The 26,177-nt window shown below is 42.4% G+C and overlaps 1 protein-coding gene across 1 annotated transcript; it reads left to right on the top strand.

Annotated features, from left to right (window-relative positions):
- The first annotated feature begins 452 nt into the window (after nucleotides 1-452).
- On the top strand, nucleotides 453-26,177 carry GTF2H1 (general transcription factor IIH subunit 1). The gene is made up of 15 exons (XM_063334262.1): nucleotides 453-611; nucleotides 4,564-4,732; nucleotides 6,558-6,750; nucleotides 9,088-9,250; nucleotides 10,941-11,034; nucleotides 11,748-11,897; nucleotides 16,049-16,128; nucleotides 17,445-17,575; nucleotides 18,737-18,824; nucleotides 20,141-20,229; nucleotides 21,066-21,183; nucleotides 22,044-22,134; nucleotides 23,562-23,677; nucleotides 24,590-24,682; nucleotides 25,280-26,177. Exons 2-15 carry the CDS (start codon nucleotides 4,579-4,581, stop codon nucleotides 25,364-25,366), a joined length of 1,647 nt encoding a protein of 548 aa, XP_063190332.1. The 5' UTR covers nucleotides 453-611; nucleotides 4,564-4,578; the 3' UTR covers nucleotides 25,367-26,177.

Here is a 26,177-nt window from a genome sequence, read left to right on the forward strand (position 1 = left end):
GGAAGCTGCGTCACGCGCGCCCGCCCGCCCCTGGGCACGTGACGCTGACGCGCGGCGCCCCCTCCCGCCGCGGGCCGTTGCCGAGGGGAGGAGGCCCCTCCCCCGCAGCGCGGTGGCGGCGGCGCCGCCGACCTGGGAGCGAAGCAGCCGGGGCCAATGGCGGGGGACGAGCGGGGCCTGCGTCCCGCGGGGCCGGGTGACGGCGGGTGACGGGGAGGGCCGGGCGCGGCGGGCCGGGGGCGGGGGGGGGCGGCGGCGGCGCTGCTGTTTACCGCCCCGTCACTCCCCCCTCCGCCCGCTACTGTCATGGCGACGGGGGAGGGGCTGTCACGTGAGCGGGGAGGGGGGACGGGAGGGGGGAAGCCGGCCCGCCCCACGTGACCGCAGGGGACGCGCAGTGGCGGCGGCCCGTTCCCCTGTCACGTGAGGCAGGCGCCTTCCCCCCTCCCCCGCCCTCCCCGCGGCTTGTTCCGGTCACGTGCCCGCCCCCTGCCCGCCCCATGGCCCCGGCGGCGGCCCGACCCCCGTAGCGCCCGCTCCCGCCCCGGGCCCCTCCCGCCGGCAGCAGACAGCGCGCCGGCCCGGAGCAGGTCCCCGCCGCCGCCCGCACGGTAAGGATCCCGCCGGCGCGGGGGATGGGGAGGCGGTGGCGGCGGCTGCTCTGCCTGTGTGTGTGTGTGAGGGGCAGCGGGGCCCGATCCGCCGCCCGGCCCCGGCGGTTCCCTCCCGGAGGTGGTGGGGGAGCGCTGCGGCGGGCCGGGCGCGTTGCGGTGGTGGCGCGGCGGCCTTTGGCCTCCCGCTCTTCCTCCCTGCCCGCTCCTAGCCGCGGCGCCGTTTAACGGCGGCGGCCTGGAGGGGTCGGGGGTGCCGTGCGGGAAGGCACCGAGAGGCGCGGCGGCAGCCCCCCGGGGGAGGGGGGTGGCGGGAAGATGGAAGCGCTGCGCTGGCGGGACCGTGGCTGGAGGGCACCGGGATTCACCCGAGCGCTCGGCCGCGGCTGCGGGCCCTAGACAAAGAGGTGCCCTCGCAGCGCCTTCCCGGGCCGCCGCCAGTGCCCTGCTGGGGCCGTAGGGGCTGTCCCCGGGCCCGTTTCGCCCCCGGCAGAAGCGCTCCAGGGAGCGCAGGTGATGCGGAGGAAGGGAGGCCGGGGTGACCCCTCGGGGGTGCCAGCTGGGTTCTTTCAGCCCGCTGGTGTCCGAGGCAGGCGGTACTGCTCGCACTTGCCCGTTCTGCTGAGCTGTGTTCTGCCCCTAGCTGTGCTGATGCCCCTCGGGGTGCTGCTCTCATGGCTCCCGGACCCCCCAGGAGTCCCTGGGCTGTGTGGGTGAAGCATCGGGGCCCGGCTGCACACTCGCGCCTCTGCGGTTCGGTCTGGGCCATTCGTGTAGATATTCTGCTGTTCCCTGTGGGGAGCAGAAACCTAGCAGCAAGGCCTGCATCAAATCTGTCAGAGCTCGCCTGCCAGCCCATGCCTGACAATAATCCTGATTACTAAACTGTGTAAAGGTTTCCTCTGTTTCTGCTTAGAACTTGACAAAAGCACATGGAAAGACGAGACGAGTGAAATGCTGGTAATGGAGAGCGTTGAGAACAGGTGGTGTAAGGAACAGAGGTACCTGGTTTTAAAAGTGGATAGGAAGAGTCACTGTGTTAGAGCAAGGATAGCTGTTGTAATTTGACAGTATTTCCAGAAGCTGCATTCGCTCCCACAGAGCTAGGAGGGGAGAGGTTATAGGTGAATAAGCAAACAGCACCTCTTTTTTGGTTTTGTGCCAGCACTGAAGCTTCCTGATAGACCTTGACAGTTGTAAACTGCAGCTGAAATTAACATTCTCAAGACAGGCTTGATGACAAGTCATACCCCATGGATTAGGGCTACTGGTTGATCCAAGTGCTTTTCAGACTATTAACCATCACTTCAAAAGCGCTACTGCTGGGGAATTTAGAATATACTGTGTCTGACCTTCCTCTTCTGGAAGGTACTTAAAGCAGAGAAGGGTCTGTCTTCCAAAACTTGCAGCTGAAGAACTGTAATGATTATTCTTTTAGCATCAGATTAAAATTACCACGTAAAGCTGTAAAATAACAGAATTTCTCCATATATGTGTTGCAGTTCTAGCCCCTTGAAGCAGCAGTGTCATCATCCGCAGTACTGATTCCTGGAAACTTCAGTTGTTAAATATAGAGGTTATGAGATTTGGGCAGGAGTGAATAGACCATTGATGGCTCTCGCCCTTCTGCATAGTAAGCCTTAGGTGTCCAAAAAGAAAAGAAAATGATTGGTGTACCGTGTGTGCTGAGTGAGGATGTAGCTTTCCCCTCTGCAGTCGGTAGGAGACCATACTCATGCTTTTCTAGCAGCTAGGCAAGATTTCTATTTTAGAATTTTTCCTGTACTTCTTGTAACAAGAAGCCATCTTGTTTTCATTAGTGAAAGACAGCAACTTTCCTAAATCCTCATTATTAGTATGTTTTTTATTCTTTCTGATGTACTGTTCAAAAGACAGCTCCGGGTTTTCTCCATTCTGGGTAATGCTTACTGTGCTTGTGAATTGTATCATCCTACTGCCACCATAAATTACTGCATGAAAAAGGGAGCACGGCAATGATATATATAAGAACAGCAGTGAGGTAGTGTGTTCACCCTCTCAGAAGGTAGAATGAGCCACTTGTGGGATAATTGTGCATTCACAGATTGCACACTGCAGGGTAGTGTGCTAGAAGCACCGTGGTTGTAAAGAAGAAGTTGCTAGCTGCTGATCGTTTTCTTCCCTAGTTGAAAGACTGGTTGTAGGTGGGTGAAATAGCATGGTAGAAAAGCAAATCAACTTGCATCAGAATGAGCCTGACTATGGAAATGCTTTCCTTTTTCTTTCTGTTCAGTACAGGTTTAATTCCTTTGCATTCTGTGGCTTTGCCTCTACTGTGTTGGATAATAATGACCTTAAAGGACTGTAAAGTAACAAAGGGAGAAAAATGCCCAAATCCTTAGTCTTGCGTATGTTGAGGTTTCTAGTGTATTAGGGTCTGTGGCCAGCTGCCTTTTTCCAGTAAGGATAAGGTGCTGATGAGAGGCTACAGACCTGCAACAGGAAACTACATAAAATGGTAGTGCGAATACCACTGAGAGAGAATAATGCTGCTGGGGAGACTGTAATGGATTATGCTAGGAAACAGCCCTGAAATCGTGCCATGCAGTTTTCTTTGAGAGAGAAGTATTAGCAGAGCTGATCTGAATGTGGCACAGCGTGTTCTAGTGACTGCTGCAGTGATGCTGATGTGAAACCCCACGTTCAGCTCCACGTCACTGAAGTCTTTGGCAAAGCTTTGGCAGACTGAAATGATGAAAGAGCAAAGCTTAAGTGCAGAGCCCTTTTGCCATTAAGTTTTTCCATGTAGTATTTTACTTAACTCATTTCGGAAATGGGCTTGTAAGACTTCTGCTGAACAGAATGCTATGCTGCTTCCTAGATCTTCAGAGTAAAATATCCCATCTTGCTGCTGTTTCTTTAAAGAAAAAAAAAAAGTATGTGAATTTAAGTGCTTAGAATTATCATTTTGTGACACTTAGTAGTAGTGCGATAGCTGATGCAGGTTACTGTTTGAAGTTTGATGCAGGGCCCAGCAAATATTACAGGTATTCTAAACCACATGAAACGTGCATATCAACATTGGAAAATACTATTTTACATATCAATAGTAAAGTCAGTCAGACTATGCAGTTACAGCAACCATACCAAAGATGTAATTTTTTGATAGGTGTATGACAGTATTTTAATAGAATGTAGTCATACTTGCGGCATCCTTAATCTCTTGAGAAATTTAAGGCTGTAGGGTGAACCTGTACAGAGGAGTGATAGTGACTGCTGGGGAGAAGAATGCAGCAAGTATCAAAAGGCTTGTTGATGTGAGACTGGTGACAAAATTAGCATGGTGTTGAAGCAGGTATAACATTAGTCCCTCGGACTTTGGGGGAGAGGGGTAGGAAACTGGCCAGCTGCAATCAAGTGTACAAAGCATTGTTCGAGCCTTGGGCAAAAACGGCCACAATAAGATCAGGAGTGTAACAGGGCCACCTTATCTTTAGCACAGAGAACTGAAAATCCATGATTTTTTACATACCTAGTATCCTTTCCCTTTCTGAAATGACTTAACATCTGCCATTCGCACTGAAGAAGGGAATTGCTGCCAAATGCCAGAGGAGATTTGGAATTTATGTCATTGCTTAGCTTGAGTATTCTGAACTTGAAAAACCAGTAAAGGAACGTTAAAACAGGAAAATTTGGTTATCAGCTTAAATGTAAGATTTGGCTTCTTTTATTGGAGCAAAAGCAGTATCAGCAATATCATTAGATGAATTGTTTAGGTAGCTAGCGATATCTTGTTTAAATAAATTTGCAGATTGCGCTGACAGAGGGGAGCATGTTTATCTGGAATGTTTCAAAAATGATGCAGGCATTAACGAGTAAATGTGGGGTTTAATGCTTTGATGTAGAAAGGAGTAGTGAAAGAGTTACAGCAAAAACAATTATACTAATCAGCTCAACTGTATGTTTTTAATAGCTCCTTATAGCCACAATGGCAACGTCATCTGAAGAAGTGTTACTGATTGTAAAGAAGGTACGTCAGAAGAAGCAGGATGGAGCTCTCTACCTTATGGCTGAAAGGATAGCATGGGCACCTGAAGGCAAAGACCGATTCACAGTCAGCCATATGTATGCAGACATAAAATGTAAGTGAACACTTTTCCTATTCCAGCTTAGTAAACAGTATTTTGAGAAATGTTTAAATGCAACCCAAAGCTTCTTTGCTGGAAAACACCAGTAGGTGAGTTAGGAAGGTTGCAAGTATCTGGAGCTTTGACTAGGTTGTTCTGTGTAGCAGCAGAGATCAGGACCATGGTGAAGTATCACCAGTTTATTAAGGATGCTACTGCAGAACTTCTGTAGTCTTCAGATGTTTAAGTTATACTGCATTTAATAGTAACTTTTGATAAACTTCTGCAATAAATTGAACAGAAAAATAATCTATGCCATATGCTTGTGGAGGGAAGGGTGGGAGGAGGGTTGAGAAGAGTATAGCATTTTCAGGGTCTAACACAGAAACTATCTGGCATGTCATCTGTTAAAACTATGCAGCTAAAGCTGTTTCAATTTTCATATAAAATGGACCTTGCTGTTTTATTTTCATCCAACAGACCATAGCTTCAGAAGTGCTAGATCTGTAGTTTGGCCTAACCGGTAACATTCCGAATAAGTGCTTGCTGTTGCAATAGCAGAGTACTTGCAAGTCAAAACTGAATAGTAAACGTCTATAGCGTGCTGCCTTTCTGGCTCCAGTTAGTGCTCATATTCCACGTGCTGTAGTGCCAAAGAAGGAATAATAAGAAAGTTGTATGTGTCACTTTGTAAAAGTTTAGTGATTATTGCTGTTTAAAGTCATATACAAGTATCGCAGCATGATCAAAAGTGTGTGTGATGAATCAGAACTAATACGCTGTTCTTAAATACGAACGTGATAACAAATTTAAAAGCTCGGTTCACCTGTAATAGTCAACTTTGTGAAGGTTTTATTTAGCTATTAACTTAAGTTTAAGCAGGTTATATTTTAAATATTTACATGTATAGTCATTGAAGTCTTTTTAACGTAGATGAAAGGTGTTCTTTTTTTTCATCTAAAATTGAAAAAAGGCGGGGTGGGTATTTGTACATGTGTAATAGAGACAATGATTTAGTGGTGACATCTCGTTCTGGTTCTCCCACTTGCACTGAAGAAAGGGGTAGAATCCAAAGTCAGTTTAGTGCCATTTGCACTGCTACGCTGAAGTCCATATAACACAACAGTCCATAAACGTAGTTGTTCTAGCCTCTGCTCCCTCTGGTTACAAGAAAGGAAGCAGGAGTTAGGTTTTTCGTATGAGTCACAAGGGTGTAATAGCACCTTGGAGGCCTTGGGGATCGACTTTGGGAGTACTAATGGCTAAATGTACGTACCACACCACTTGAAACCAGCTGTCAACAGAGGTGCTGTTACCCGACCCTGCATCTGCTTTCTTACCACTTTTGTGCGGGAACTGGTCCAGCTGGAAAAACAAAAGGGAGTTACTTTTCAGTGGATCAGTTCCTTGGTTCGGCTTGCTGCACGAACGCTAACACTTGTACAAGAAAGGCAGCAGGAGGAAGTGCAAAGGGGGAATGAGGTTGTCACCTTTCAGCAGCACCTGGATTGGTACCAGGTTAAAGTGTCCAAGTGATGACAATCGAATTTGTAGCAGTTCTCTTAATGGAGAATGCGAAGATGAATTAGGGCTCCTGAACAGTAGCTGAAGGATACTGAGCAATGGGCTACTGGTGTCTGTGTCTTGTGTTTTAGAGACAAGGTGCAGGGTTCAAACTAATTTAAGGGGAAGACTGACTGTTACACTTTCATGGCTGGAATTCACACACAGGATAATAGTATTTAATTGGATGACTGCTTATAAGCAAATGTTCTAGTGAAGAGAGTTTCTTGTATAAGCTCAGTGTCTGTTGCTAATTAATACTTTCTGTGTAATCTAGGCCAGAAAATCAGTCCAGAAGGTAAAGCTAAAATTCAGCTTCAGCTAGTATTGCACGCAGGGGACACAACCAACTTTCACTTCTCCAATGAAAGCACAGCAGTGAAGGAGCGAGACGCGGTAAAGGATCTTCTTCAACAACTGTTGCCCAAGTTCAAAAGGAAAGCTAATAAAGAACTTGAGGAGAAGAACAGGTAAAGGGAAAGGAGCCTTAAAGTTTTTTGGGCTTATCTATAGTGTATTTCTGCTGACAGTTGTTATTGCCACATTGTTACTGCTACGACACTTGTTTCCCTAGTAAAAATCTTCGGCTTTCAATTTAGAGGCAGTTCCTTGAGGCTTACGTAACTGTAACATGTTGAAACTATACTTGTGTTCTCAGTGACATGTCTTGAGGTGTAAAGGCAGCCAGCCCGGCTGCCACCCCGTCTTTGTTATCCATGGCTATGAGATGAAAGCACCTAACTGGCAGTCCGTCTCTTTAGTCTTCTTAAATATATATGTATCGGTTAGAAAGGCTGCTTGAAAGACTTTTTTTTTTTTTTTTTTTTTTTCTTTTCCGGAAGTTATCACCTTCCTTGATTTGTGATTTTTTTTTTTTTTTTTTTTCTTCCTGTATAACCTCTTCCCCCTCAAATCTTCTTTCCTGGTGTTTTTTTATACTCTACTAAATTGCTAGGTATTTTCATGCATCTAACTTGAGATGCAGTAGTTTGTTATTTGGCATATGAGATGTTTATTCTAAAATATATTTTGAGAAGATGTTTAGGACCTAAGTCCTTTTCCCAAAAGGGCTTTTAAAATACGCTTCCGTTCCTTTAAAATGTTTGTGTTAAACCAGTCTACGTAGCCACAGAGCACCCTTCTCTGCCTCTCCCCAGATGAGTTTCACTTCATTATAGCATCTGCTGTGAATCCTGTATCTGCTAGCCTCTGTTTCCAAAGACTGGTCTAGCTTTGAACTTAGGTAAGTTAAAGCTAGAATTTCAAAACATAGGAGATTTCCCAGCAGAAGGGCGAGAACACTTGTGCTGGAGCTCTTACACATCTAGGATTAACTCGTTCCAGTACTGCAGTGACCACTAGGATCTACAGCAGCGCAGACTGCTTTGGCACTGTTAGCATACTAGTTTCTTTATGCTATGGGCCTTATTTCTGACAGTGTACATGAGCAGCCTTAGCTCTGAATCTTTGTATCCTTAAATGCAGTTTTACAGTATTATGCCATGTGCCATTAAGAGCTTTTCCAGTTACAGAAAAGCCAGAATCTCTGCACATACTCAGGCATAGTCTGTTCTGTTGGTAATTAGAAGTCCAGGTCTAGTGATGGGGCTTCATTAGCTTAATTTGCAACAGATGGGGCAAAAAAGTTTCCACCTGTTTTGGAAGGGTACTTCATCCACGATCCCTGTGGCACTGCCTCCCATTTATTGATATGTGGGGGTCAGGTATGTACCAAAATTCCAAGTTTTAATGAAATAGTTAGAATAACAGACTGCTTCCTGCTGCGCTAATGAGTAAGAATTGCCACTAATCCATATTTGTACCAACAAGAAAAACTGGAAAAACCTTAGTGGTTAAGACATAATAGGGATGTTCTGCCACAAAGCTTTCACTTCCACTTCATCCTTAGAGCAGCTATAGACTTTCATTCAGTCCAGAATGCACTTTATCCATGTTCTTCCCTAGACCACATACTATGTATTCATAAGATGTCTTTTTTGTTTGTTTGTTTGCAAATGATCCAGACCCTGAGGTACATGCTGAAGAGTGTTTAGGTTATTAGCTGATTGTGAACACACATGCAAGTTTCCCTGAAAGTACCCTAGTGGGTTTCAAATTAGGTATACAGCTGTATGAAAAGCTCCTTAAACATGAATTAACTGAAGTTTCGGGTGCATACACTCTTTGCATTTTGGATAGTAACAGTGATACTGAATGTTTCTGTAGCACTTGTGCTACATGTGATAGTTAAGAAACCAACAGAAACTTAAATGAACAAACAACTCGGGATAATGTGTGTTTTAAGGTATCTTATCCCATGCATGTTTTCTAATCTGTATGCTTGCACTAGAATAGAGACCTGTAGCTACTGAATTTTAAGATCTTAAACAAGGATTGCATAGTGCTGAAATTTCTTCGCCCCCCGCCAAGACCTTTGTTATGGAAGTTCAAGAAAATTCATTGTGCTTTTACACTTCAGGAGACGTCAGTCCTGGATGTGCAAAGACACAAGAGCACCACAGAACATTTTAGGACAAGATGTTAATCCCACATTAACTTTTTCCTAGTCATTACTGTTTTCTAGCATTTAATGCTATTCCTTAAACTTTTTTTTTTTTTAGTTCTTTAAGTCTTTTGAAACAAATATAGCTATTGAGGCTGGTTGTTTACACAGTCTTGTTAAGAAATACACAGCATTTTGAAAGAAAAGTTGGTTTCTGTTCCTTTTGTGAACTCATGTTAGTTATGGAAATCCTAGTGATTTATTCTGCAGCGTTTCAATTCTATTCAATACATTCTTTTACCAGAATGCTGCAAGAAGATCCTGTTTTGTTTCAGCTCTATAAAGACCTTGTTGTGAGCCAAGTAATCAGTGCTGAAGAATTCTGGGCCAACCGTTTAAGCCTGAATGCAGGGGATAATTCTGCAGCACCTAGCAAGCAGGATGTGGGCATCTCCGCAGCATTTCTGGTACGTTGAACCTCTAATTTTAAGGGGTTTAGAGCAAACAAATTGAGGAAAGTGAGAGTTCTGCTCATATACTTTCTTCCCGTGTACTTTAATGTTGTTCTTTCCTGGTTCCTCAACATCTCTCTGCATGTTTGTTAGACTATCCCAAGTGTAAAGGAGAGGAAAAAAGAAGTTCTACACAAATATGCAACCTCAAAACTTTGTCAATTTAAGATGCTCAATTTGGCCTTTAAATTGACAGCAGGCAGATGGTGTTTATACTGCTGCTCTGCCTTCCATAAAATAGGAATAATGGTGAACCTTCAGTCACTAGATTACAGTGTATTAACTCTATAAATTAAAAAAAAAAAGTATCTATTGCAGCATTGATATGCATAAATGAAGCTGCAAAGACTTTCCGCACAAAAAGTTTTATGCCCTCCCCAATTTCTTTAAACCAGTACATGCTTTCAGCTACTTGAAGAACAATGGGTGTATCTGAAAGCTTGTTTCATCTCTCTTTCCCCAACTTTCAGTTATGTTCCCCATTTGTAGAAACCATGCATCAGTAATCTCAGTGCAGTCTAAAAGTAATCCAGGTACAATCTTCAGATTCCTCCCACAGAGACACGTTTCTGCTTCGGCAACAAAATTCGTACAGATTATGACTCTTTAGCTGGAATCCCGTTTCTACCTTTGTAATGACTGTGTACACGTCAAGGGTTTGGGAGGGAAAGAGGAGGTGGGAGTTGTTTTCTGACTTAACTGCTGTACAAGGACTTGTTTTTTCCCCCTAGAAATACCTCCGTCAGTTACCAAATGAACCTGATGGCTCTGATTTCCTGTCTCTCGTTATTCTTACGCATTAACATTTAAAAAAAACCCAGCCAAACCCGAACCTTCAAAACTGAAGCTTTCTTAAAATAACTGGTTGTGTTTGTGTACTTCGCATCTGTGAAGAAAACTTCAGATATTTGTGTGTCCTAGTTCAAGTTAAAATAACTGTCTGGCTCTGTTCAGAATGAGTGTTTCCCTGGGAAGGTGATACAAAAACTAGAATTTAGGTATACAGAAAAAGGAAGAAAAGGAAGCAGCATACGCAATCATGTACTTTTTCCTGTTACTGAGAATTGGACTGAGCTTGCTTGCTCCAGAGCTTCCTAAAGAGATCACTGAGATCTAACTTGCAAGTTCTAACGAAGGCTTACTCTCAATTTTTAAATTTGGTGTTATTTATCAATTATACTGAGGTGCTTTTAGTGTATAAGAAAATAAGATCTAAGAGCCATAAATCCTTTTTTGTCACTTCATTATTATCACTGATTATTCACTAGAATTGTTGAATAAACAACAAATGATTAGGCATACACAATAAGCATGCCGATTTTTACTTTGAAACAAGGGTATATTAAACAAAACATACCGTATTTTGACTGGTAGGAGTGGTCTTTGCTTTTTGTCTTCTAAAGCTTACAGTCTATTTGTTGAATCATCCCTTAAGTGGCAAGTATAATAAAGCAATTAATGCATGTTCTTTCATTTCTCATTCTAAAAATACCTATTTATGATCAAATATGCTATGGATTTTTGGAGGAGGAAGATCATTTTATCTGCAGCAGAATTTGATTGCGAGATGCCATTTTTTTTTCCTTCCCAGTTACAGAAGGCATTCAGATATGACTGATTTTCCTCCCTCTATGCTTTTTCTTAGGCTGATGTACGGCCTCAAACAGATGGCTGCAATGGTCTGAGGTATAATTTGACTTCGGATATCATTGAATCCATATTTCGAACATATCCTGCAGGTAAGAAGAGTGATTTACGTAACAAATACATGCATTTAATATTTGTTTTTTACTATCTTACAGTGGGAGGACTAGGATGTTAGTCTGAACCTGGAAGTATAAAGGACCATATCTTCAGTCTTCTGGATGATTTTCCCTGTCTTGTCTGAGGGATGGAAAAAAGCATGTGTTAAAACATGCTTTTGAAATGAAAACTTGATTTCGTTAAATTAAAACATTTTAACTTGTTGTGTTGACTTTTTTTTTTAAATTGTGAGTAGTTTCTTGACTCCCATGATACTTTCCTACTCAGCATTTCAATTAATTGTTATTTTTCATTAAATCACCTTTGGGAGGAAAAGATTGCCATTGTTCCCCAGCACTATTGTTGAACACTTAACACCAGGTCATTTTGGCCCCAGGTTAAAAAGACTAGATCCACTCTGAGAATAACTAGAACTCTGGCAAATCAGACTTCTTGTGTGTGTGCAATTCAAATTGAAGTATTCACACTACGGTTACATGTATTTCTTTTCAAAGCATTAGTTAGCGTTGCAGGGCAGAAGAGAGTACCTATTTACTCACGCTTAACTACTGCATTCCCTTACATTTAATTGGCATAAATGAAGGCAGCATTAGACAGAAAGTAAGGAAGCACGCAAGGAAATTTTAACATAAAATACCACATTAAGATTTGCGGAACAGTGTGTAATTATTATCGGTTTTTTTCACAGTAAAAATGAAATATGCAGAAAATGTTCCACATAACATGACCGAGAGGGAATTCTGGACACGATTTTTTCAGTCTCATTATTTCCATCGGGACAGGCTCAATACAGGCTCAAAAGACCTCTTTGCGGAATGTGCCAAATTGGATGAAAAAGGTAAGCTTTTTGACTTTGTTTCTGCAGTAGGCTGCTACAGTCTTACATATATCATAGAGCACAACACTCAAGGTATAGCTAGTAAACCTAGCAAAGCTGAAGTAAAAAGTTTTCTTTATGTCCGTTTACTGGGCATCTTGTTTGTTGAACTGTAAAATGAAAGCTACAGATTGTCACTGAAAGTTAGCTATCACTTTGCTATTCTTAGCATGTTTGATAGTGAGTGTATTTCTTGAAACAAATTAGCCTTTGGAATCATAGAATGGTTTGGTTTGGAAAGGACCCTAAAGATCCTCTAGTTCCAACCCCCCTGCCATGGGCAGGGACACCTCCCACTAGACCAGGCTGCTCAAAGCCCCATCCAGCCTGGCCTTGAACACCTCCAGGGTTGGAGCATCCACAGCTTCTCTGGCCAACCTGTTCCAGTGTCTCACCACCCTCACAGTAAAGAATTTCTTCCTGATATCTAATCTAAATCTACTCTCTTTCAGTGTAAAACCGTTACCCCTCACCCTATCACTACACTCCCTGATGAAGAGTCCTCCCCACCTCTCCTGCAGGCCCTTTTTAGGTACTGGAAGGCTGCTGTAGGGTCTCCCTGGAGCCTTCTCTTCTCCAGGCTGAACAACCCCAACTCAGCCTGTTGTCACAGGTTCATGTGCTCCTTATGTTGGGGGCTCTGGACCTGGATGCAATACTCCAGGTGGGGTCTCACAATAGTGGAGTAGGGAGGGAGAATAACCTCCCTCCACCTGCTGGCCAAGCATATGGTTGGCTTTCTGGGCTGCAAGCACACATTGCCAGCTCATGTTGAGCTTCTCATCAACCAACGCCCCCAAGTCCTTCTCCTCAAGGCTGCTCTCAATCCATTCTCCACCCAGCCTGTATTTGTGCCTGGGATTGCCCTGCCCTGACCCATGTGCATGACCTTGCACTTGGCCTTGTTGAACTTCATGAGGTTCACACAGGCCCACCTCTCAAGCCCGTCCAGCTCCCTCTGGATGGCATCGCTTCCCTCCAACATGTCGACCACACCACACAACTTGGTGTCGTCGGCAAACTTGCTGAGGCTGTGCTCAATCCCACTCTCCATGTTGCCAACAAATGTGTTAAAAAGCACCGCTCCTGATACCAGCCCCTGAGGAACACCACTCATCACTGGTCTCCACTTGGATATTGATCTGTTGACCACAACTCTTTGAGTGTGGCTATCCAGCCAATTCCTTATCCACTGAGTAGGATGTAAGATGAGACAAGGATGTCATGCGGGACAGTGTCAAATGCTTTGCACAGGTCCAAATAGATGATGTTCTTCCCATATCTGTCAATGCTGTAACCCCATCACAGAAGGCCACCAAATTTGTCAGACATGATTTGCCTTTAGTGAAGCCATGCTGGCTGTCACCAGTCACCTCCCTATTTTCCATGTGCCTTAGTATACTTTCCAGCAGTACCTGCTCCATGATCTTGCCAGGCACAGAGGTGAGACTGACTGGCCTGTAGTTCCCTGGATCTTCCTTTTTAAAATGGAGGCTATGTTTCCCCTTTTCCAGTCAGTGGGAGCTTCATTGGACTGCCACAAGGTCTCAAATACGATGGATAGTGGTTTAGCAACTTCATCCACCAGTTCCCTCAGGACCTGCAGATGCATCTCGTCAGGCCCCATGAATTTGTGCACCTTCTGGTTCCTTAGATGGCCTTGAACCTGATCTTCTCCTGCAGTGGGCGATTCTTCATTCTTCCAGTCCCTCCCTTTGCCTTCTGTGACTTGGGTGGTGTGGCTAGAGCACTTACCAGTAAAGGCTTAGGCAAAAAAGTTATTGAGTACCTCAGCCTTCTCCATGTCCTGAGTAACCAGGTCTCCCATTTCCTTCTGGAGAGGGCCCACATTTCCCTAGTCTTCCTTTTATCACTGATTTATCTGTAGAAGTTTTTCTTGTTGCCCTTCACATTCCTGGCTAGATTTAATTCTATCAGGGCTTTAGCTTTCCTAACCTGATCCCTGGCTGCTCAGACAATTTCTCTGTATTCTACCCAGGCCACCTGTCCTTGCTTACACCCTCTGTAGGCTTCCTTTTTGTGTTTGAGGTGCTTGAGCTCCTTTGTTCATCCATGCGGGCCTCAAAAGTGGAAAGCACTAGAAATGCTTTTTATCACAACTCATGCAACAGTAAATCTGTAATAATTTCACGGAATCATGGAATCTTCAGAGTTGGAAGGGACCTCTAGAGATCATCTAGTCCAACTCCCCTGCTAGAGCAGGATTGCCTAAAGCACATCCCTCAGGGCTGCATCCAGGCGGGTCTTGAAAATCTCCAGAGAAGGGGACTCCACAACCTCCCTGGGCAGCCTGTTCCAGTGCTCTGTCACCCTCACTGTAAAGAAGTCTTTCCGTGTATTTGAACGGAACTTCCTATGTTCTAGCTTGTGCCCATTGCCCCTTGTCCTGTCGCTGGGAACCATTGAAAAGAGCCTGGCTCCGTCCTCCTTAAACCCACCCTTCAGATACTTGTAAACATTAATCAGGTCCCCCCCTCAACCTTCTCTTCTCCAGGCTAAAGAGTCCCAGCTCTTTCAGCCTTTCCTCATAAGGGAGGTGCTCCAGTCCCATAATCATCTTGGTTGCCCTACGCTGGACTCGCTCCAGTAGTTCCCTGTCCCTCTTGAACTGGGGAGCCCAAAACTGGACACAGTACTCCAGTTGTGGCCTCACCAGTGCAGAGTAGAGGGGGAGAATGACCTCCCTCGACCTACTGGCCACAGTCTTCCCTATGCAGCCCAGGATGCCATTGGCCTTCTTGGCGACAAGGGCACACTGCTGGCTCATGGATAATTTGCTGTCTACCAGGACCCCCAGGTCCTTCTCCTCAGAGCTGCTTCCCAGCATGTCCGCCCCTAACATATACTGGTGTTTGGCATTCTTCCTTCCCAGGTGCAGGACCCTACACTTGCTTTTGTTGAACCTCATTAGGTTCTTCTCTGCCCAGCTCTCCAGCCTGTCCAGGTCACGCTGGATGGCAGCACGGCCCTCTGGAGTGTCGGCCACCCCTCCCAGCTTGGTATCATCAGCAAACTTGCTGAGGATACACTCTGTCCCCTCATCTAGGTCATTAATGAATATATTGAACAAAATTGGTCCAAGTATTGACCCCTGAGGGACACCACTGGTTACAGGCCTCCAACTGGACTCTGTGCTGCTGATCACAACCCTCTGAGTTCTGTCACTCAGCCAGCTCTCGATCCACCTCACTGTCACCTCGTCTAGCCCATACTTCCTCAGCTTCCTAATGAGGATGTTATGGGAGACAGTGTCAAAAGCCTTGCTAAGGGCAAGGTAGATAACATACTTTTTCCATAATTTCCATAACATACTATCATGCTAGATCGATTATGCTCTACCATCAGTTAATATGGAATAACTTTGTTCACATAAAGCGTTGTCTTGTGGTATGTGCACAAATTACAGCAGGTATAGCTTTTGTTATAGATCAGTTTTTAGTAACAGACAAATACAGATCGTGTTTAAGATTTTTCAGAGGAGTTGCCATCCCTGTTCTCTGTCAGCCATTTTAATCTGAAATCTTAGAATATTATCTGACTTAAGTTTTTATTGAACTTCTGAGGTAGGTTTGTGATGATACAGAAGTGTGGGGAGTTGAGATGACTTAACACCATTCCTTAACACATATTCTGACTAATGAAAGCATTCTATTAGGAATCCACAGCCCTTCACAAGTAAAAGCTATCGCCGGATATAAATTACCATTCTACCCAAGACAGGGCAGCAAAACAGTGCTGAAATTAGAAGAAACACACAATTAAGGCTTCCCAGTTACCACTAACACAACTAATATTACTGTATCTTCAATTATTTATTTTTTTACTAAACAGTATTCAGTGATGTGTAGAAGTTGATGAAAACTGTGCTAATTACTAGGATGATCTTTTACAGTTATTGTAAACTTGCCAAGTTTATTGTTTATTTTAAATAGAACTTTGAAAGGGGTTGAAAGTTGTAGTCACAGTGATACTTGGGCATCTGCAGAACCTCTGTCTTCTCCTTTTAAAGGTTAATTACAATCTAATAATCCCACAATTATTCCTATTTGTTTAGATACAGTTTTTCATGTTTTTTTCTTTGTTTTATACAGGGTTAAAAGCAATGGTGTCTCAAGGAGTGAAAAACCCTCTGATAGATTTAACAGCTTTGGAAGATAAAACATTAGATGAAGTAAGTACTCGGCAAACACCCACCCACCCTCCCACCCACCCTTACTTTCATTGAAGGAGAAAATGGGTCCATTTCCTGTTAAAATAACTACAAACGCTAATTCTAAAGCACATCACTTACTAGGCTGCTGCTATGGTTGGGTAGTCAACATTTACACGCTTGTATGTGTGTAAAGAAATTGAAATTGGGCCGATGGACCTGTATATGCCTCAGATGTCTGCCTTAGCGTACTGTGTATAAAAGCAAGACTTCCTTTATTTAAAGAATTATTGCTTCACTTGGATGGCTCTTTTGTCTGAACTGAACTTTCTGGTTTCTTCCTAACTTTTAGAAGCTGTGACAATGTACAGAAGAGTAGCACAAAACAGGAAAAAGTCTTTGCACTTGTTCTGACTTTGAATATTGCTATTTGATTCAGCTTTATTTTAACGACACTTTACAAAGGTTTCTTTGTTTAGCTTTAAATACCATGTTTTGCTAAAAATATGACTAACTTAGACTATTACCTGCCTCCAAGTACAAATTAAAACAATTGTTGTAAATGGTGTACCATAATGTGAAATAACTTATAGATGGACTTTTCTGCATTTGATTTAACTTAAACTGTTGAGTTGTAATTAATAATGATGCTGCATGTCTAAGTTGTTTGGGTTTTTTCCTGGTAAGATTGTACAAAGCTAAGTCTGAAACTGGACTAGGAGTTTAGGATAGGTATGTTTGAAGTGCTGTGCAAACTGCCCTAGTTTGCTTTTGAGACTGGTTAACTGCAAGCATGAAACTGAGCATGGGGTAAAGTGAGTTGCCTTCAGCCACCTGGTAATGGGGGAACGCTGCCAACGTTAAGGCTTGAGGTTTTTTGAATTCCTAGTGGTATCACATCCTCCTGACAGGTGTCTTTTAGCCTGTGGGCTGCTAGTGTCCCACAAGATGTTAAAAAGAGGTCAGTAAAACAATTGCTGGGTCTTATTTGCCATCAGTGCCTGTCTGCTTTGTACAGGTGATCCTTCAATTTTTTTTAAGCCATTCTGGTTTTACTTCTAACAGATCATGGTCTTATAAAACTACGTGTTTAAGAATTTTTTTTATTTTCTCCGACACCTCTAAACTGCCAAGTGCTAGCAGAATAGTCTGTGGAGTTTCTTCAAAGTACATAAAGTAACGGTAGGGGGAGGTAGGAAATTACTGCTTCAGATGATGATGCAGTAACACACAATAAAGTTCATAGGAGGTGGCACCTGGGCTTCTTGACTCAATGGAAAACAGAATCATCTTTGTGGTTTTGGGGCAGGAGGTACCTAATGTTGTTTTCTTTGTAGGGCTATGGTGTTGCTCCTGTGGCCTCTACATCAAATGCCTCAAAATCCGCTAGAGAAAGTAGTAATGCTGCCATTATAAAACGCTTTAATCATCATAGTGCCATGGTCCTTGCAGCTGGCCTCAGGAAACAGTAAGTTTCAATGTTGTGTAAAAGCTTTTTTGTAACAAATTTTAAGGAATTTCCAAAAGGAAAATATATCTTCAATTACTCATCCAACCTTTTATTAATTTTTAAGAATGAAGTATTTTTCTCTAGAAATGAAAATACCTTTAGGTTCCATTTGACTTTATAAAAGTTCTTCAGAGCTGTCTGAGATGACAAACGCCATTTTTAGCTGAGTTGTTATGGTACAAAGCAGATCAAAAAAGGAGAGGATGTGTCTGCCTTAGTTTTGTGGTCCCGGGGAAGGCTGCAGAAGTAGTATTCTGCAGAAGTAGTGTGCAGGGAGTTCCTATTGCCTGCCTTCCAGGAGCAGGTCTGCTGGGGCTTCCTGTAGTGGCTGTGCATGGACATAAGTAAATGAGGAAGCAAAAGAACAGCGTGGTGTGGGTGGATCAGATGAAAGATTCCTCCAGTGCAGTACCCTGCCCTGACCAAAAAAATGTATCAGCTGGTTATGTATATTTACAGTAACCTTCAGAAATGAAACTTCTTAAAAGAGGCATGAAACGTGTTTGATGTGAAATCTACTTTACCACTGGTTTATAAACAACTACCAAATGATTACTACTCGCAAATCCTACAGATCTTACCTGTGTGAGATCTTAAGGAAATGCTTCTGTGTAGCTGTGCTCCCTCATGTTGCTCTTCTGTCTTGCACAAATTGAACAGTGGACCTCAAACAGTCTCTTCTGGGTAATGTGTGTTTCTGATTCTTAGTTCAGAAAGAGACAAAACAATAGCTCTCATTCTGAAACAGTAGTATCTCAGGGCTCCCATGGTTCTTCTAATACCTGGTTGTCATAAGTGTGTATGCAAAATGTTTCTAATTTAGTCATGATTTTGCTGTGTCCCACTTGCATTGTTGGCATGCTACTATTTCTGAAGAGAGGGAGAAGCACCCTCCCCCGCTGTTGAATTTCCCCCTTGACAAACAGGGTTATTTGAAGAGGTTGTTCCTTCTATCTAGATCAACTTTTAGAAATGAAGACATAAAGGGAAAAAAGTTGATATACAGTATATGAACATGTATATAATTTTTTTGAAACAGATGTATTTACTTTGTCTCTAGCTTATATCTTAAGTTTCCTGTGAGGTGAATTCTTCTTAATGCTGTTTCTCTATTTTAAGAGAAGCACAAAATGACCATTACAGTGAGACCAGCAGTACGGATGGAAACTCCAGGGATTCAGATTTCTTTCAGCCACCAATTAAAAAGGTATAAAGTTAGCTGATGTAATTCCAATTGAATGGAACTGGAAGCTCTGTCTCAAAAGATTGATGAGAGTTCCTTATTTGTTTTATGATGCATCTGAAGTGACACTTATGTAGCTTTGCTTGTAAGTATATAGAATAAGAACCTGAGGGCCTGTAAGGAGCTTTGTACCTCTGTTAGTAAACACAAATAAATTACACCTGGAAGTATTGTTCTGTTTATCTCTTCAGTAGTGCCCAATGAAGGTAGAAAATTTCCAACATGCTTCTGATTGGACCCAGAAATCTGGTTCTTTCCACTCAGTGCAGTTCTATTTTTGCCTCCCTCCCCCTTTTTTTTTTCCCCAAATACCTGAAAACTTCTAGAGAACATCCATCTGAAAGAGATAATGGTGTTCAAGCACCAGTATTAACCTGTGAAGCATATTGTTTGCAGAGGGGATGATTAAACTGGCACACGGCCAGTTTAAGGTCAGAAGCTGAAGCGAGGTTAAACAAAGCGTAGTGATGCCCAGTGCACTGAAATACAGGGCAACAGCCTGTTTTAGACTAACCGTAGCAGCTAACAAGGTAGAAGAGAGTACTGTAATTGCTACAAAACTGAATTGAATACTCTTGCTAGAGTTGACAGCCTAAATAGAAAATGCCAAGAGGACTCAAAAAACCCCTGTATATTGTGAGAAAAGGTTGTAGAATACACGTGTTGTTAAATGTTGAGGTGGTCAACAGCTTTGGCTTTCCCGAAAGCTATGTTTTTTACTGGGGAGTAAGCAATATACCAGGACTAGAATAAATGTGTTGAGAAGATAAGTGAAAGCGTAGCATGAGAGTAGGAGACTTCAAAAGTAGTTTTCTCACTGTACAAATCTGATATCACTGTGCCTCTCGCTGCTAATGCTCTAGCTCTGCTGTCACCAAATCGCTTGGGTAGCTATTATGGTTTTAGCCCTACACTCTTACATGCCAGCCATTAAACCATTACTATTTCTGCTAATGCAGAGATAGATGGACATAAACAGAGAGCACAAAGAATGAGTTATGTATAGCAGAGCACTTTTTGGAAGTGGCAGGGACTGCAAGTTTTGGCCAGAATCTGCAGAAAAAGTGGTAGTGCCAAGACTTCCAAATTGCAGACTTTAAAGAATATCGGGTACTGCTCCCTCTGGAGGGTAGACATGAACTATTCCACACTTTCATTTTCTTTAAGGTTTTAGTAACCCTTCCACTCAAACTCAGTGAACTGGAGAAAAAAAAAAAAGCACTAGATGCACCGAATTGTGTCCTCATTAGTAATGTGTATAATCATTTGGCTTATTTTAGGTGAAACTGCAGGAGTCCATTGAATATGAAGATTTATCAAAGAATAATAGCATTAAAACTATTGCACTAAACTTAAAGAAGTCTGATAGGTAAGTTAACAAAATATGCACCGCTATTTCAGCATATTCAATCTAGCAGGTCTCATCACAGCCTACACAGAATCAGCTGATTTAGTCTCTACTGTGCCACACTCCAGTGTGGTTAGACTAAGTTTAAAAACCTAATATGAACTCCTGCATAAACCAACTTCCAAGTAATTCCCCTTTAAATTTGTATTTTGATTTCATCTTGCTTTTCAGCAAGTTTTAAGTCTTTGTAAGCCCACTTGAAGGGCTTTGACATGTAATTTCTGTGAAAGTCTGACAGACTTGTACTCATGATTCAGCACTTTGTGGCAGCTTACAGTGGAAAAATGTATGTATTACATGTGACAATACATACAATTCCAAGGAAAATCCACTCTCAGGCAAAAAAAGCCCAGTTGGGATAGTTTGGACTGCTTGCTGCGCTAGTGTTTTTGTAGTAATAGTCCTCTTGTTTTCTAGACTGTTGAGTTTGAGAACCATAGATATAACTTCAGAAAAGGAGTGATACCACAGGAAAGAGCGCAGTTCCAAATGTCCACCAAACTTCATGTACTTGGTTTCAATTGGAAGTCCTGTGAATTCCTCCATTCTAACGATATTCCTGGAACTAGGTGGCACGGATAGCACTTCTCTTATCTTGCTGCCATATCATCCCTAACCCAGTCTCTTCCTATGTGGCAATGTATTTTACTTTGTCAATAAGTAAGATTTAGATACTCGTGTCAGCAGTTGCAAAGCATCTAAAATTGTCAACGTTTGAAGAACTGTCTACTGAGTTTGGCCTCTGTTGTACCAACACTCCTGTTAATACACTTTTCTCTCCTTTTCTGATCTCACAGGTATTATCATGGTCCAACTCCAATTCAGTCACAGCAATATGCAACCAGTCAGGATATAATTAATTCTTTTCATAGTATTAGGCAAGAAATGGAAGCATATGTACCCAAACTAACTCAGGTATGTAAAAATACTCAAAAAAATTCCCTTCTCGATATTACCATCTTGCTTTCTATATAATCTTGTGTCTCACATCTACTGGAATTTTAATTTTTCAGGGTAAACTTTATTGTCTCCAATAGTTTCATGTTATTTTAGAACTTTAGGCAATACCTTCTGAGCTATTGTGTTTAAAATCTAAACGATAGGAAATGGAGTCGCTGCTGATATTCAGAGTTACGTTCTACTGTTACCATATCATTTTGAGGAAATGGTAAAAGTAGTAAAGCAGGACAGTCGTGCGCTATGAAGCACAGGCTGATGTCACTGATCCCACCCTGTGAAATTTAGGATGTAATCATCTTAGGAGGTCATAGTAAGCAGGCTTGTAACTGAACGGGTCTTTCACTCCTAAATACATGTAGGTAGGATGTTCGATCTCACTGTGGGCTGCACAGAAGCTCTGTCCTGGCAACTGGAGGGCAGCATAGCCATGTAGCCAGTCTCCCCAGCCAGTATCTCAGCTTCCTCTGTTAATCAACCTAGACTTGGCCCTAAGTAAAGCAGCCACAACTGTGAACGTGTCACATTTCAGTATAGTAATTCTCTGTCTCATTTCAAAGTAGCTGCACAGCCAGTTCACATACTAGCTAAAGAAAAGGTTTGTTTGCCTGTAATTAATTGGAGAGCTTTCACTGAAAACATGAGCTGTATCACTTGAAGGTACTATGTCTAATTCTGGAGAAGAGCAGACTCTTCATCAGAGCTTCTGTTGTATCTTCTCAAGTGTATCTTTGCCATGGGAGTTCAAATACAACTTATTTTAAAAAGATTTTGTTGGAAAAAGCGATCTGAAATATTTGTTCCCTCTCTCCCTTCAGGTTCTTTCAAGTGGTGATGCTACTAGCACTATTGCAGTCCTGTCACCTGGAGGAGCACTTATGCAGGGTGGAACACAGCAAGCCATAAACCGTAAGGCTTTAGGATGTATAATACTTTAATCGTATCTTAGTGCATTACACAGCAGTACCTGGCTTGCTGTTTCATCTCCCTCTTACAATATGTTACAGTGATAAAGGAAATTATAGAAACACGTAGCTGGAATAATACTGGGTTACAGCAACAAAAGAAAAACAACCACCCAGCCACACCATGAGGCTGGTACTGGCTACACCAGTACTGAAGCAAGTGAATAAGAAAATTTTACAGACCAAGTGATGAAGGATACACTTGATACTCAGTCCTACAGATAATGGGTTTTGCTTCTTCAGCATTTCTCTTTTCTGATTTTTTTTTTCCCTGTAGTTTGGAAAATAAAGGCATATTCTGGGAAAGCTCTAAGGAGGTGAGGTCTAGATAATTGTCTGGAACTAGGTTTTTTGCGGCCTGCATTTAAGATAGACAGCTTGCTGTGGAAAAGGACAACTTTATTCTAGACTGCAAGGGCAAACCAGACAGCCCCTCCTTCTCACATCTCCATTCAACCACCCCTTTCCCTGTTGTCACATTCCTGCCAGTTTGAGTTCCTTTCTCTTTAGTTTCACAGCAGATGAATCCCTGTTGTCACAAGCAGCGTTTATAACGGTTTTCCACTTTAACTTGTGTTACTTGCTCTGAAGAGCAGCAGAAACTAATTCAGACAGCTGAAAAAGCAAGTATGAGTTCTTTATGGTACTGAAAGGAGTCAGCAGTCGGGAGTGAGGCTTTTTTACTGATCCCAGTTGACATACTGAGTGGTACACTCCACTTTGAGCCTGATCACCATTCTTTTTTTTTAATTTATTTTAAAACCGCCTCATTCTAGAGTTCGCTATTCACTATGCTCCTGTCATCCTGAATGACTGCTTGTGCTTTTTGCCTTTGGTTTTTACAGTTGTGGTTTCTTTCCTGTTCTTGAACCCTGTCGCCCTTTCTTCTTCTAGAGGATCTTGGATACAGTTCCTTGTTCCTGCTTGGATCTTTCATCTTCCACATGCTGTGACCATATTCTTATTGCCAACATAAGAGAGAGAAAATCTTGCAGTATCCACCACGCAGTAGTTAGTACCACGCTGTGAGGAGAACGGGGTGCTGGTCCCAGAAGCAGTACTGCCACACTGTTGGAACAATACAAATATACTGCTTCTAATCCTGGATTAAGTTTGCCCATTCTTTGCCTGGCATAAATCTCCCTTTTTTTAATATGTAAGCTTCCAAGTATATAGCCATAAATAGCGGCTGACCTGACCTAATACTGCTGATGGTCCTCCTTCAGGGGTGAGGCACCTCAGTGTTCCCTCCCAGCCAACCTTTCTGTGATTCCAGTAGAAATGTCTATTAATGAACTCCTTCATCAGCCTTGCATTCTGATTTTCACGTGACAGTTTTTGAGTGATGTGACAATCTTTTTCCTGTTGCAGAGATGGTGCCAAATGACGTTCAGTCTGAACTAAAACACTTGTACGTGGCAGTAGGGGAACTGCTACGACACTTCTGGTCCTGCTTTCCTGTTAACACACCATTCCTAGAAGAAAAGGTAAGGCAGAGCTTCCTAGTGTGGCCCTGGTTGTGATGTGGCCAGATCTTGGCATGACTGTCATTAACTTGGAAGTATAGAACTCGTACATAGGCTTTAAACCAGTGCAGCACTTCCTCATCCCTAAAGCTGAAGGTCACAAAACAATGTAAAATGTTACTTTTTTTTCAGCAATTCTGCTGGTGCTATAGGTTAAAATCAGCCTTGTTGCTGCATGCCTGTTAGCCCCCTTCAGGAGCAGTTGCTGTAAGATAGTTTCAAACAGAATGGTCAGCTATAGTCCAGCTGCAGATTTTTCATCGCCAGTTTAAAACACACAAATTAAAGCCTCCCTTCCCCAACTCTTAAGACGTAACCTCTGCGGTGACAGTAATAATAAAGTTTTCCTTATTCTTCTATCCATTGCAAAAATCACTCAGTCATAGCTTCAAAACAGACGCTGCTTTTTAGAACAAAGTTGCCTTGAAGAAGAGGTGTCTGCCTACAGCCAGGCATCTGATTGTAACTATTTTTCTGTTGCTATTCTTTCTTTTGACCTCATATGCATTATAAAGATAAAAATTTGCATTCAGATATGTTGGATTTTCTGCTGCAAAATGTGGCCTGAAAGTCCATGGTACGGTCTTTGCTTGGAGCAAAAAAAGATGGTTCTGTGAATATCTTGTTATCGTATTTAATGCTAAACTAATAATGATAGCAGTGGCACACTGCACTTCCAGTCATATTGCACTTGCCTCAAAATACGCACTCAAGGATTGTTAGAGACTGATATTTTAACAACTTTTCTTCCTCAAACTATACATAAAGTAGCCCCCAGAATTAGGTATGAGGTGTTTTGTTGAAGAAAATTTGTTAAAGGAAATGAAACTTCTGTACAAGTGATTATAATACTGGTTTCTGTGTCTCTCTCAGGTTGTGAAAATGAGGAGCAACTTGGAAAGATTTCAGGTTACAAAGCTCTGCCCATTCCAAGAAAAGATTCGGAGACAGTATTTAAGCACAAATGTAAGGGGAAAATACTCTTTAATTACGTAGGTGATTATTACTAATTTGAATCGTAATTATCAGAGTATGGTAGCTTTGTTACCTCTTATCCTAGGGCATTTTAAGTTTTTTGTTAACTAGGAAATGGGGTACACAGTTATGCATGTTTTCTCTCCCTGTATAACTTGTGGAGTAATTCCAAAAACTGTCAAGAACTATAATTTGAAGTTACCCAAGTGAGACGATATAAAGGGGAAGTCATGTTTTGTTTTTCACTTCCACCATGAAGTGGAACTTTAGCAACTTCAAAACGGTATCCCACCATGTCAGACGTGAAGTGGTCACAGACTACATACTCGAACAGACAGCACAATCAAGTGTCACTTCCCTGTGACCTGCTCAGCTTAGTAGCCCTCTGAACTGCTCCCTCTACAGATACTTTGCAGTAGAGCCTCAAGGCCCTTTCTCTCTTTATCTGGCATACCTCTTTGATTTTAGTGAGATTACTCTTAGTGAATAAAAGGAAGAATCCAACTGAGTATCTGACCAAAGAAAGGGAGGGGAGGGCATCTGCTTTCCAGTAGGTGGGACATTTTTTTTTCCCTCTTAATGTTTCAGTTGGTAAGTCATATAGAAGAGATGCTGCAGACGGCCTACAATAAGTTCCATACATGGCAGTCCCGGCGTATGCTGAAGAAGACGTGAAAATGCATGCTGTACAGGTTTGAGAGCAAAATCTGCAATAGGTATAGGAGTACAACCTAGCATATGTGCAGATCTTATAGTTGTTGCAGGAAGACCTGCAAGCTGTGGACTTCTGGAAACGATGCTAACTGAACTTGCACATTTTCGAAAAAGAACTGAGATTAAACTTGAAAACTAGGGAAAAAAACCAAGGAAGAACCAAAACAGAAGAGCTGAGGCGCAAAAATATTTAAAAAGACACTGTTTACTGCAGTTACTCAGGAACTGCTTTTGATTTGCGTAAAGAGCTGCTTTCAGAAATAAAAAATTTAAAGAGGGTGTATTAATAAAATCTGTTTTTCTGTCTAATTTTTTTTTATTAAGATGTGTATGGCACAGGGTAGAACTCAAGCGTTTTTCTTCACTGGATTCTGACAGTTTTATTGAATTCTGTTTGTACTTTCTGCAACAGTTTAACAGTGATATTTTAAAATACAGCTGAGACTGTTTTTGCTTCAAACATCTGGGAGAGTGTAGCTGTCAGAAGACAAGCTTCTGCCATATGTTTCCCCACCAATTGGAAGCAAGAGACATTGCACTGAAAGCTGTTGATGGTCTGGGGTCCCTAAAGGCACATGGGGGCAAACTTTTGCCTGAAGTCTTGGATTTTTATGCAGAATTTTTTCAGCCATCGGTTTTGCATGTTTTCCTTTTGAGTGCAAGTGTGTGCTACTGCAGTCTTTTTTTTTTTTTTTTTTTAACGGAGGCATTTGTTCTGAGGAGAGAATGCATTTTTAAAAATGAAGTTAAATAAAGTTTCTTACAAAAGTCA

Source organism: Chroicocephalus ridibundus, chromosome 4 (genome assembly GCF_963924245.1).
Source record: "Chroicocephalus ridibundus chromosome 4, bChrRid1.1, whole genome shotgun sequence".
In the NCBI taxonomy this organism is placed as follows: domain Eukaryota; kingdom Metazoa; phylum Chordata; class Aves; order Charadriiformes; family Laridae; genus Chroicocephalus; species Chroicocephalus ridibundus.